Source organism: Miscanthus floridulus, chromosome 7, assembly GCF_019320115.1.
Source record: "Miscanthus floridulus cultivar M001 chromosome 7, ASM1932011v1, whole genome shotgun sequence".
NCBI classification, from domain to species: Eukaryota; Viridiplantae; Streptophyta; class Magnoliopsida; order Poales; family Poaceae; genus Miscanthus; species Miscanthus floridulus.
Window position 1 is genome coordinate 25,095,209 of NC_089586.1, and position 13,848 is coordinate 25,109,056.

General features: G+C 41.3%; 2 protein-coding genes and 1 pseudogene across 3 annotated transcripts; 1 reads left to right on the forward strand and 2 right to left on the reverse strand.

Annotated features, from left to right (window-relative positions):
- Positions 1-401: 401 nt before the first annotated feature.
- LOC136462868 (uncharacterized) lies at positions 402-4,479 on the reverse strand. The gene is made up of 8 exons (XM_066461905.1): positions 4,087-4,479; positions 3,864-3,988; positions 3,727-3,764; positions 3,175-3,285; positions 1,855-1,934; positions 1,599-1,635; positions 1,239-1,280; positions 402-883 (listed from the first exon to the last, which is right to left on the reverse strand). The coding sequence occupies exons 1-8, from the start codon at positions 4,339-4,341 to the stop codon at positions 819-821; spliced, it is 753 nt and encodes a 250-aa protein (XP_066318002.1). The 5' UTR covers positions 4,342-4,479; the 3' UTR covers positions 402-818.
- Positions 4,480-5,604: 1,125 nt separating this feature from the next.
- Positions 5,605-10,427, reverse strand: LOC136462869 (serine/threonine-protein kinase BLUS1-like). Of its 2 annotated transcripts, XM_066461906.1 has the most exons (16): positions 9,937-10,426; positions 9,244-9,501; positions 8,955-9,082; positions 8,802-8,843; positions 8,634-8,715; positions 8,491-8,559; positions 8,247-8,417; positions 8,116-8,181; positions 7,796-7,864; positions 7,588-7,710; positions 7,441-7,502; positions 7,052-7,149; positions 6,750-6,835; positions 6,151-6,212; positions 6,020-6,063; positions 5,605-5,934 (listed from the first exon to the last, which is right to left on the reverse strand). In XM_066461906.1, the coding sequence occupies exons 1-16, from the start codon at positions 10,141-10,143 to the stop codon at positions 5,897-5,899; spliced, it is 1,605 nt and encodes a 534-aa protein (XP_066318003.1). In that variant the 5' UTR covers positions 10,144-10,426; the 3' UTR covers positions 5,605-5,896. The 2 variants fall into 2 exon arrangements, 1 of the variants encoding a protein (XP_066318003.1); XR_010760836.1 differs by lacking the exons at positions 5,605-5,934; positions 7,052-7,149 and having other exon boundaries at positions 9,937-10,427.
- Positions 10,428-12,761: 2,334 nt separating this feature from the next.
- On the forward strand, positions 12,762-13,364 carry LOC136466967 (uncharacterized; annotated as a pseudogene).
- The last annotated feature ends 484 nt before the right edge of the window (positions 13,365-13,848 follow it).

Consider the following 13,848-nt stretch of genomic DNA (forward strand, 5'->3'; position numbering starts at 1 on the left):
TATATTTGCCCTTTTTTTTTTGCGACTTATATTTCCCCCGTTATGAGTGAGAGCCAAACGTGAATCTTTCAGCCTTTCAGGTGTCGATTGGAAGTTGCAATCATAATTTGGATACACGCAATTCAAGTGGTTTTGGCACTACACCAAAATTATCAAGGGCCAGCGCCTGCCTTTTGAACAAGCGACGAGGCACGCGAAGCAGCGGAGGGCAGGGTGCCGGACAGCGAGTTTCCAACATGCCAGTATACCTCATTGCAAGATATGCTCACTTCCTGCAGGCTTCAGCATTGTACTATGTAAATATTTGCAAGATATGCTCACTTCCTGTAGGCTTCAGCATTGTACTACGTAAATGAGTGCACTTTCAGGTCATCATCAACAACCAAAATGGATAGCAAATATTCAGGTTCATTATGCTTGAAAACAATAGCACAATTAAATTTTAAAAAGGCCGAAACCATGAAGCTGAATTAACAAGAGAAACGGTAATGGTACAGTGATTCAAGAAGTGAAGGATTTTACATCACCACGAGCTGGTGCTGGACCTTCCCGTTGGATCCAGCTAATTGCTCTTGACAGGAGCACCTACAGCCAATATAACTCCTTACCCAAGTGGGTTATCTGGAGCCCTGGTATCGCAGGCCCAATATGCCTTAGGGTCAGGGCAGGGCCAAGAAATGTGGTGATGTTCACATTCGCAAGGTAAGCCTATGTCTCAGTGCCACCTTGAAGTATCATCTAGTAAAAGCAAAGTTCAACAGAAATGCTGTGCCAGCAGGTTATCTTGAAACCGACGTGCCAAAATGAGCATCATTTGATCACTTTGTTCTTCTCGATGCAATCTCCGCTGCCCATGCTTTTCCCATGTCTGTCTGAAATTTGCCTACATGGGGGGGGGGGGGGGGGGGGGGGGGGGGGGGTTGGGGGGTTAGTACATTGTGAAGTCGAAGAGATCGAGCAAGAAATAATAAAAAGGCATAGACATGTATCAGTTCATGATCAAAGGAAACCATCATGGATGGTAGTGTCAAGTTTTAAGTAACAATAATCATTCAGGCACTGATATGTTCTGAATTTATGATGAATGTTTATATTATCTCAGAAAAACATATTTCAAGTGTACGAATGAAAAAAAAATGACAAACAGCCTTCTCAGCTTAGATGAACTGTTCAATTTTATGTGCTAAGATGCCCATGAAAATTGAGAACATAATGGAAAGAGAGAGAAAAAATCACACCTGCTGTTGATTGGAAGAATTCTTCAAGGTCACGTCCTTGCTCTGGAAATTTTAAAATACATAGGCGTAAGTGTGATACTGTTAACCCATCTCATGATCAACAAGGAGTTTACCGGGCATTAAGTGATAGGATATGGATTATATGTATTACTTCTCACACCCAGAAGGCAGTGGAGCAAATTGAATAACGACGTAAGCACAAATGATGCAAAAGATGTGCTATATTTGGAAAATGTGAGCTGATTTTAACTATATCCATTTATTTGGTTATTACAACAAGAATACTTGATGACTGCATTTTAATAGTCATGGTCTGTACTTTATAGCTACTTGTGCATTCGAGCGCCAGTATGAACTCACCCTTTTCATACTCCAGAGCTTGAAGTATCATCTCAATCTGGAAATATAACAGAGAAACACGAGATTACAGCATGTAAAGGAAAAGGAAGAAGTTGGAGCCACAGGTCAGGGTCATAATGATTGCCTACACTAGCTAAACACCCTGCCAGTTATATGGCATTGCCTGTTGAATGATCACAAGGACTACCATCTGATAGGTTCAGACAGATGTTGCCATTATGCCACCAACTTGATGGTATGAAATATGAAACTGTACCTTATCAAAATCTTTGACAACCTTTGCTTCCAAAGACGCATTCTCCTCATACTCCATCCAAAGTTCACGAATTTCTTGTGCTGCAAAACAACAGCATGCAGATAAAGGCGAGTATTTATTATATATAACGTGTCAAAGATCACAGAAACTCTTTAGTCTGGCTTGTACAGAGAACATCTGTTATCCAGCATGAAGAACTGTTTCCAAAAGGCTGGAGCCTGAGATTGACTTTTTTGAGTTCTAAAAGGTAAACTTCACATGTAAGTAAGGGATGCCGACGCTCTCCAATATTTTTTTAGCGATTAATTATGTTTTGAATACTGGGTTTCTATGTTGTAGAACTCTCAGGGCAAAAACGTTGGATGCTATGATAGCCATTTGAGCATAATAAAAGGATCCATAAGGCTTCAAGGTAGAAAAAAACATTAGAGATGGAATAATATTATCACCATTTATTACAATATCATGTTCCAAAAAACTATAGGCATCAACATTTGCTGAACAATAATGGCAGTATACCAAATGTATAAGAGGACAAACTCTTTGGTTTTGGCTTCTAGATAGGCATTTCTTATCTTTACAACCTCCATTTCAAAATGTAGGGCATATTAGGATTCAAAAAAATCAATCAAACAAGTCAAAATATTTGTATATTTAGTGCATAAAAGATACATCAATAGATTCGTATTTCACATGCCTTTTAGTGAGACATTGGTTTTGTAGTAATTGATAATATATTCATATATTGTAAGGGAAATTATTGGACAAAGCGTACCTTTGAAGAAAATTCTCAAACCCTAATACACCTTATAAAAAGAAGACAAGTATAAAGAACAGTTTCTCTGAAAAGAGTCTCAGAGTAATTTTAAGTTATCAAGAGTTTCCTTGACACCTAAGGGATGTGAATGCTCTCAGAATTGTTCAATAATATCTAAAGTTTAACTATGTATCAAAAAAATGAGAACACAAAATGCTCATTGGATTTCTATGTAGCAGAGCCCTTCAGTATAGGCAAAAAATAATTTCCAGGTCCTGATGTGCTTCCCTGATGGAAGTGAAAAGTGTCGTATAGCAAAATCACAAAATTCATTGACATCTGCATATTATTCTTTTTTTCCTATGAACTGTGGCACTATGAACACATACTGGAACCACTAAGTCTAAACTATTGTGTCATCTAGAAAGCTGTTGTCAGTTTCCAATAGCATCACATTCATTTCATATAACTACATATCATGAAAAGACAATTCGTGGTAGCAGCCTACGATACCTACAGCACAATATGTTAAATGTATTACAATTGCAAGTTTTGGTATTCACCTCTTGAACCTCCACCAAGCAGCTCGCACATATGGTCCAATGCTTCTTTCTCCCTGCGGCTCTTCTCTTCCTTGGGTACACCATCAGAAGGGGTGATGTCACCAACAATTGCTGGAGCACCAAAAGGCAAAATTGGGCAATTAGTGCCAGCAACAGGCTAGCCGGCTCAGGAACAGCAGTCAGCAGCAAGAGTATATATATGCAAGGCATAATCATGTGTTCATTCTCACTGATATTTTTTTAAGCTGAGTGCCATATTGCATGCTTCTGAGACAATGAAATACTGTGAATGAAGAAAGGAAAATTTGCACATAGTTTAAGTTTCACACTTTGACTAGACCTACAGCAGAGGCCAAACAAGTAGCTCATCATGGCATGAGTACTTGAACGCACATCCTACATTCCTACTACAGGTATCCAGTGGTCTAGTTACCATCTACCAACATCCCAGGTAGTAATAAGCTGCCACATTCACAATTTACACTCCTCATCTCATACAAAGCCCCAAAACTTCAGTGAAACCATCTAGATAGAAGTCTTCTGAGACCATACCTTCTGCAATGTCATGCACAATCGCCATCTTGACACACCTGTAAATGAAAGGACAAATAAACAGTGTATGAAAACGGAACCGTAAGAAGGTTAAGTACTGCCGAGCTAGAGACTGCAGAGCAAACGGTCAGGGTCACCTGTCGCGGTCGACGCCGGGTAGATCGGCCGCGACGAGCGCCATGACGCCCATCCGGTACATGTGGTCGGCCACCGACTCGGGACCCTGCACCCCGCGCTTCACCCAGCCCGCCCTTTTGGTCGTCTGCAATCACATCCACACTCCCATCCACCGTCACATCTCCATCCAACTAAGCCGGCCCTGGAAATGCGAAGCGATTGGACGGGGGCGCCGGCGCTCACCTTGAGGCGGTAGCAGAGCGTGAGGAAGTCGATGGCGTTGGACGCCGAAGGGGCCGGGGCCGGGGCCCCGGCGTCGCCCGATGCGGCGGGGGCGGCGGGGGTCGGGGAGGACGAGGAGGACATGGCGGCGGCGAGGCGGTGGGGGAGCGCGCGGTGTGCCGGGGCAAAGGGGAAGGGGTGCTGCGGGGGCTTGGCGGCGGCGAGGGTGGTGGCGCAGAGGGAGGAGAGGGAAAGGGCTCGGCTCCCACCACCCATCGGTATTAGCTGAGGCCGGAGCAGGCGGAGGAGCGGTGGGCAGCGCAGCGCATGCTCCGCGGATGCCGGGGTGGTCGCGTCGCTCGCGGAACCGGCGCGTGCCCGCCCGCGACCCCGTGGCCCAGCTTGCGTGGCGGGCGGACCTCGGCGGATCACGTGGGGTTCCCCTAATTTGGGCCCCAGCACACGGGGATCGCGTGCCTTGCCGAATCAGTCGCGCTAGAGAGTTTCCTTCCATTTTGGGCTACCGTTCCCGTTCCGCAGAGTCATGCAATGTTGCGGTTAGCCCATGGTTGGCAAGGAATGCGGCCCGGCCCGTAGGGCCCCAAGTGAAAAAAAAATAGTGACAGCCCAACAATTTATACGTCTTGGGTTAAGCCTAGTCTGAATTTTAACCCAGCTCAACCCGCCTAGAACTTATAGCATGGGAATAAGGGATTAAGGGCCCGTTTGGATCATCAAAGATGATGTGAGAATCTGGATAGTAGAGGGATTGGATTGTAAGAATCTAAATTATAAAAAATAATAATTTAACGTATTTGGATTCTTAGATTATAATTGGATAGTGGGTTCATTATAGAAGCAAAATTCCTAAAATGCACATGGCTTCCTCAACTTTTTTTCTTCCAGCTAGGGCAAAATCATCTTTTTCTCTTACATGAAATTATGCCCTTCTAGCTTTTCAAATTACATAGTAAATTTTATGTATCTAGACAGAGTGTATATCTAGATTCATAGCAAAAAGCTATCCTATCTAGAAAAAAACAGAACAACTTATAATTTGAAATGGATGGAGTATTAGTTTTCTCTATAATCACTTCCATTTTAACAAGACTATTCACAAGTAGTATTAGCATGGCGTACATAAAAAAAAACTAGTTTTTATACTACCCAAACATAATGATATGTAAATCCACTTTAAAAACAATATAATATAACAAGTTAATAACTTAAAATATGTTTCTTAAAAACATAATAAAACATGTTTTAAGAAAACAAATTAACAAAAGTTTGTTGTGTGTTGAAATTGTGTTGGTAAATTTGGGATTGTGTCAAATTAGTTTAATAACAAATAACAAAAGAGTAAAAGAAATTTAGAAACGTAATTATGAAATGATGAATTATACAACACATTTATTGTTTTTAACAAAAGATAATACACATACCATCCAAGTTCAACAAAGTACAAACACAACTATATGACAATGGTATATAAAATGAAAACTAAGTTATTTTCATAGACCATCAACCTACAACCTATATGCCACAGTACACCGGTCCCGCTTCGCGATTTGCCCATCCACATTATCAAGTACAAAAAGCATCACACGCCATAACACTTGACCATCATATATAACAAATCTCATTTATAAAGTCATCTGAGAAGAAAGGAAAGATCTAAGAAATATTTGTAAAATAATACATAATGCACAAATGGTTTCTAATAGATAGTCCACCAAATCAACTCAGTGAACTCTTTTATGGTTAAAACGGACTACAACTGTCATTACAAGCATCACCTAGGTAACAAATGAAATTAACTTTCACTTCACTACTATTGTTGCTGCAGACATCCCTCTGCTCCTTTTGACCCTGACAAACAATATAACACAAATAAATTAGTGATGATTAAAAGTCTAAAAGAAGTGCTACTATAGCAACATTATAGTATATTTACCCTTTGCTTTAAGCCTCTCAGCTTCATCTTGGGTAGCAAGAAGCCTATAATGATAAAAATTTAGTGAGATGATTCTTAAAATACCTTATACTAGTCATAATAATAACTCATTTAAAAAATCATAAACTTACATTTGCTCTAAACTACTGATACGTTCTAATAACTCCTTCTCTCTCGGCGTTGCTCCTTCAATCTGCCTCAAAAAATATTTGAACCAAAATTTCAGTGTAATGCAAGTTTGAGACAAGTATGGCATTTTTAATATACCAACATCAAGATATTATCAAATGGTTTCCCGAAAGTTGTAACAAGACATGGATGCAATCATGCAAAAGCTTTGCAAATTCTAGAGTTTTTGTTGCTCCCATGCATGCAAAAGTTGGGTCACACAGCATGGTTGAACCATCAAATATATGAAGGATGATAGGTATGATTGTGAGATTAATAACAGGTTCTTACTTTATGGGTACATACTCCAGAATACCAAGTTAACTAATAACAATATAAGATTAGTAATCGCTAATAAACTTTTCAATTTTGCATTGAAGATGTAATCTAGTATGAAACATAACCAAGAAAATTAAGTTTGAGAAGACTATATTAGTTATTAGTTAATTAGCTTAAAGGCCTAATCATTGATAACCAAAGATATCATGGTATAGCAATATATAATATAATCAAAATCAACACCTATGACAAGAAACAAAATATTTAAGTTATATAATTGTACCTTGCTATAATCATGTATCACCTTAAAACGACCCTTCTGAAAAGCCGTTTTCTCTAAACATTCATCAACATCCTTGCAAGTAGAAACTGCCCAATACATAACATCATTATTCGTCTTATTGTATATGGCAACTAAATTTAACCTTATATCTCTAATCAATGCAATGAAATGTATAAATAAAAAATACATATAAATTTCAATAAAAACATATATTACATGTTATGGGTACATTAATAAAGTTGTTTGTTTATATAACTATATGTGTGAAATTTTACTCTGAGGGTGAAGAATTTAAAACGTGCCTGCTCTTGTCAGTTGCTTAGCAGGTGATATGGAATGAATTTCAAATGACTCACTGCGCACGAGACCATTAGGACTTCCTTTATCAAGCTGTTTCACACTGATAGAGGCAATTTGTGTTAGGTAAAAACATATGTCTAACTATACCTTAGATCAAATAATTTATTCCTGTGCAACTAAAGCAAACATACACATAAACAACCAACCCTTAAAGACATTTTTTGATAAATAAGAATATGTTTATTGCAAGATTAAATAGAAATAAACTTGTTTATATTTATGCAAACAAATCATATAGGATACAATAATGTTTATAGACAAGTAAAAAATATTGGTATAATTGACCAACAACTAACACAACATCCAGATATATCTAAATAAAAAAACCAACCTTTGAGATAAAGACATCGGACTTGTTGAATTTGATTTTCCTGAGCCATCATCACCAACATTCTGTAAATGTAGCTTTATTGTTACTAAATACATTGTGTTGTCTAGTAATAATAAATCACTATGAAACCACTTAAAATTATATTACCATTCTATCATCATTTATAGAGTGACTTTGTGCTCTAATATCTTTTAACTGAGTAGTTTCATCAACAATGTCAAGTTCAAATAGAAAACGTAAAAAGTCTTCTGCTTCATTCTCATTGGGGTACTGCAATTAAACAAAAGTTTAGAGAATTGTAAATAAAAAAATATAGACATTATTTCAAAACTTTACTTAGTGAATATGCACGTACCAATGCCGCTTGTGCTTTTAAGTCTGAAATATCAAAATTCCACTCACTCACACCTCTTCTATACTCTTCCTGTTTCATCAGAGTTTTAAAGTGAGAATTGATATATATACCATCTAACAGAACATTATTGTACTTATAAGATTGTCACATTATCCATGGATGGATCATAGCTTTAGTTAGTAAACATTCACTTAACAGATCCCACTTCACTATGTACTATATTTAGTTAAAAACATACATGTTGAATGATAAGTTATTAGAACTTTAAAGGAAAACTAGAAGTATACTATATTAATAAAATAATATGAATGTGTATTTACCTGTGATGCTTTCTCTTTGCAGTTATCAAGAGGTTTTTTATCTGCTTGCAACTTCGCTTCATTTTCCTATTTAAAATATGTATATTGTATTATTCAGAACCTACAAAATCATATCAGTACAATACTTTTACCTTTATAAATTGCATCCGCTCAGCCAATGATGGCAATTTATTTAGCATACATTTCACGGCATTATGGTCCGACCTTGATCTTTTGAAAAATGGGTGCTTTAATAGCTTTTTTGCAGGTGGCCTCTTTGTTGGATCTTTAATGAGACAAGTGGCAATCATACTCTTAAAAGACTACAAAACAAGACAAGAAATGAATCAATAGTCACACATAATCAATTGCCTAGAAAATATTTAAAAACCATACGTCTGTAAACTTCTTCTCCTTTGTGTTATGAAGTGATGGAGGGGCATGTTGCAACGTCATGAGAAAAACCTGCATGGCATTTCATAAACCTCAGTTAAGCACATAATTATGATGGAACAATATAGACTAAATTGATGCAATACCTTTGCTGGAGGTTGGCTAGAAAATGGTGCATGGCCAATAGCAAGCTCAAGTGCAGTAATTCCAAACGACCAAATATCTGCCCTGTAATTTTTTTAGATAAGGAAACAAATCAACAACTATACTTAACTGTTACTAAACGATGACAGTAACAAGGTAACAAGATATACTTGAAATCGTAATCCTTTTGCTCCATAACTTCAGGGGCCATCCTTTGAAGGAAAAAGAAGAAGTGGAGAGCAACGTTAGTATTGTGTAAGAAAATATGAAATGCATTATACTATATAGCTGAATAATTTATAAATTGCATTATTTTTTGCTACCAACAAGGCGTCCCAACAAGTGTCTTTCTTTTGCCATGTCTATTGATTATTGAATCATAAAGGCTGGCGGTAACTCCAAAATCCGATAGTTTGACTCCTTTATCTTGATCAAGCAGTATGTTTCCAGCCTGTGCTCATGCATAATGAAACAAATTGAATGTCTTCTTATTGTAAAATTATACGTACAAATCAAATGCCTTCTTATTTTAATTGGTTAACCGATGCATAGCCGTAGTGAGGCAATGATGCATAGCCGTAGTGAGGCAATGACAAATTAAAGGATCCATACCTTTACATCCCGATGTATGTGACCATTCTCGTGAAGGTATTCTAAACCTTTCAGGGTTTCGCGTAGCACAAACGCTATGAAGTTCTCGTCGTCGAATCCTTTGGGGTACGAAGACTTCATCAAGTGGTAGCACGAACCTCCAGCCATGTAGGGCATTACGATCCACAAGGCTTCGCCTTCTGTAAACGAGCAGTATGCGCTAAGAAGGTTTGGGTGGTCAATCATAATCATGGTCTTCACTTCCTCCGAAGCATTGTTCTGCAAAACAAAAGAAAGTAAGTGAGCCAAACTATATATTTGCGCTTCATGCCTCTTGAGTAGTAGCTAATATAACCCTTTTCCCCCTTTTTTTTCTCTGGTGGATACTGATGGTGAATCTAAACCTTTATTCAACTTACGCATGTCCCAAACCTGATATGCACATATAGGTATGCTTACATATGCCACTATAAGAACTGAAGTTACTCAAGAGATGATGTGTTCCTAAGGTTGCATAATTAGCATAACACACAAATCAGTTAGTCACACCATAAGAAAGTCAGTTAGTCACACCATAAGAAAGTCAGTTAGTTACACCATAAAAAAGTTTGCACGAATTGATACTTTTGGTGCGGGTAATTTATTTAGTCAGTTTCAAACTTTCAATATAGCATGAGTTTGATGAGTAACGAAACAAGTGCCTTACGTACTTACCACGTCACACTCGGTGCGGTGCGCCATATTCATGATCTTGACGGCGACGACCTCGCCGCCCAGCGGCAGGCAGCGTGCGCGGTGCACGACAGCGGTGGCGCCGTCGCCGATGGGCTCGAGCAGCTCGTAGTCCACGGCACGGATAGGGAACTCCCGCTTCCTGTCCCTAGGTGCCAAAAACGCGCTCTTCTTCCCCTTCGTCCACATATTGGCGCGTCAGCGCGCGGGCGGGAGGCCGAGCCCGATCCAATCAAGAACCGATCGGTCGGATGAATCGGCAGGGGGGGGGCGCCGAGGGATCTAGAGGCCGCAGGTGGTGGATCCACGGGGGTGGCGCCGCGCGAGGCTTTAGGCGGTGGGGGATCGCGCGAGGACCGCGTGCGCGCGTGCTCCCTTTCCCGTGAGCGAAACGAGGAGGACGACGGGGAAGCGGTGGCCGTTGCGGGGGAGCGCGATATTTATATCGTAGTATATCTCGGCCCGGACGCCGGGCTGGCGGGGGCTTTCGGTTCGGTGGTGGTCGAGCAGATGCAGATCGCCCACGATCGATCGGGACCTGGACGAGGACTTGGAGGAGAAACATATCGGCTCTGTGATCGGGCCGGGCGGCCCGTGCCCGGCATTGATCAAAAGGGGAAAGAGATCACGGCGGATTAACCGGGAAGCAGGGTACAGTACAGATCGCCCTCTCTCCCGGAGACCTGTGAGCCGAGCGGAGCTGGACGTGATTCACCTGGACTGGACTCCATACACTTCACCTGCACTCCACAATCGATCGGATGATGATTGGGTCCGGCCGGTCCGCGTAAACAAGTAACAAATCGTATTAGCTTATTAGTCACCATTGATCACGTTATTAATCACGTATCAGGTTCGAGTATACGCTGCACCATATATGCACACACACGAATGTAAGATTGATCTCTCAGCCAATAAGCCCAACGGCCTATTGGGCCTTGGTCACACGCCCTGATCGGGGCGCCCAACCTTACATGGTTGGTGGACCCCCGTCGCACTGCGCTATATAAAAAGCTGGAGGCCGGCGGCTCGAGGTACGAGGTTCACCGTGAGCCGCAAACCCCACCGACAAACCCTAGACCGATATAAGAGGGCGCGCAGCCAGCGACGGGAAGCTCGACTTCGCCGTCGTCACTGCTACGCCGTCCGTCTGCACTGCATCGACGTCCGTGCCACCTCTACTCCACCCGTCGCTGCCCGTGTGCTGCCTCCATCACCGAAGCTGAGATGGCCGGCTCTGCGACTCCCTTCGAGGGCTCAGGTTCGACACCAACACCTCTCTCTTTATCTCTCCGACCTTTCTCCTCTGTTCATCCCGTATTCAAAGGAACAAACCCTAGATCTAGTGCTAGAGATCCTAACTGATTTTAACATTGGCATCAGAGCCAGCCTATCTAGTACGTGGATCTAGATCAGAAAAAATCCAAAGAAGTTGGTCCGATCTTGAATCGGATCAAGATGAAGAAAACCTAACCCTAACAGAAAGGGGACAGTCATTAGGGGCTTCGGTCGACATGGGGTTCGGTTGAACCCTAACCTCGATCCCTTCGGATCTGAGAAAAGATGAAGGTTCGGATGAAGAAAACCTAACCCTAACTCTAGAGAGTTCGGGAAAAAGGAAAGAAACAGAACCGATTTCAAATCGGGGAAAAGAAAACAGTGGCCATCCCAAACCCTAACCCTAACCCTAATCGGCAAATCGGATGAAATCCAAACAAACGAATCAATCAAAAGAAAGAGGAAGAAAGGAAAGGGGATGGCCTACCTCAGCGTCTGCGCAGCACTGGAGTCACGCCGGCACGCGGGGAAAAGAAAGGCCGGCCGGGGGGGGGGGGGGGGGCACGGCTCACCGGGATCCGGCCACAGGGGCGCCGCGGCCAGGCCGCTCGACGGCGGCGCGCTCACCCGCTGGGGAGCGCGCACGCCGGCGAGGGGGCCGGCGACGGTGCCAGGGCTCCACCGATTCTCCGCTTGAGTTGCTCGGTGCGGTGACTGACTGAGGGAGAGCTGTGAGGCGAAGAGAAAGAGAAAGAATGAGGGCTAGGGTTCAGAGAGCGACGGCGTACACTGGTTTTGATCCAGCGAGATTGAAGGCCGACCGTCCGATCGCGTTGGACGATCAGGATTCACCGCGCCGCGGCTCGGGCCTCTTTTGGCCCAGGCGGGCGATGCTGCTCGGCCGAATTCCCGGCCCAGGCCCAGGTTGTGGCCTGGGTGCGGGGGAGCGCGCTGAAAGCCGCCTGCAGCCGTGGGCCGTGGGCCGGTTGCGCTGCTCTGGGCCGAAATGGCCGAACACAGTGAAATGTTTTCTTTTTTTTATTTTCCAGAAACTTTTGATTCATAAATTCGAACTGAATTTTGATGTTGAAATCTATACAATTTTGATCCAACGTCAATTTTGTTCAGAGAACAGTAAAGTGTTGTAACAGTTTCTGGAAAATAGAATTAAAAGATTTATTAAAGTTTCCGCTGCGTACTTAAAAAATTGTTGCTTTCATTATTAAATTCGAACCAACGGGAGAATTTAATTTTGAAACATAGATAATTTTTACAGTTATTATAATGTTGTTATTATTCTGACCAACGTTGATTAATAGCAATATTATAATATTGATGCTATTATGGTTTTTTGTTATGCATTATTTCTATTTCTGCCCAACGGTGATGTAGATTTAATGTATAAAACAATTGTATGTTTTAATTTTGACCAACGTTAAACTAAGGCATACAATTGTTGTTGTTATTATTTGTGTTCTCACACTATTTGAATTGTGTTTTCAGGAGGATACAACTTGATGAGTTGTATCAAAGAGATCCCCACTCTAAAAGGTGATAACTATATTGAGTGGAAGAAAAAGATAGACCTGGCTTTTATCCTCGCTGAGGTGGACTAGGTTGTCACCACACCGTGTCCTAGAGAACCTGTGGCATCGGTGAGGGAGACTGATGAGACTGATGCTGCATGGCAGAACAGAGAGCAGGACTTTGCTCCCATAAAGATGTCTTTTGACCTCGAAAATAGAAAGTGGATCACAGCCAATAAGAAATGCTTAGCTGTGATAAAGAATACAATTGAGCCTGCAATAGTGGGCTCAATTCCAGACTATGACACGGTCATAGAGTACCTAGAAAGAATAAAGAGTCAGTTCACTAGCTCTTCAAAGACATATGCAACCCAGCTGATCAAGCAGCTGGTAACAGAAAGGTACTCTGGTGGCGGCAGTGGCATTAGAGAGCACATACTGAGAATGATCAATCTGGCATCTAAGCTCAAACCAATGGATTTGGCACTCAAGGATGAGTTTCTTATTCATTTGATTTTTGCTTCTTTGCCCAAAGAATTTGACATCTTTGTTGTTAATTACAACATACAGCCTAAAAAATGGGATTTAGAAAAGCTCATAGCCATGTGTGTGCAGAAGGAGGAAAGAATAAAAGTTTCACAAGATGGTACTGTCAACTACCTAAAAGATAAGAAAAAGAACTATAATAACAGTTCTTTCTCCAAATCATTTGGAAAGGGTCCCATGCAATAGTCTCAGAACAAGCAATTCCCAGTGGATAAAGATCAGTGTCTCTACTGTAAGAAGACGGGACATTATAAGAAGAATTGTCCTGATTTCCTAAAGATGATAATAAAAAATAAAGGTGAGAACATTATTACGTTCGTAAATGAATCCTTGTATGTAAAGTTTTCAAAATCTATTTGGTAGATTGATTCAGGTGTAACTATTTATGTTGCTAATTCATTACAGGAATTCCGTTCGATGAGAACTTTACAAAGAAGCGAAAGTTTCATTAAAGTCGCAAATGGAGTACAAGCAGATATTGAGGCCGTTGGAGATCTTCCTCTAGAGTTTGCTGATGGCTTCATACTTTTTCTTAGAAATGTTC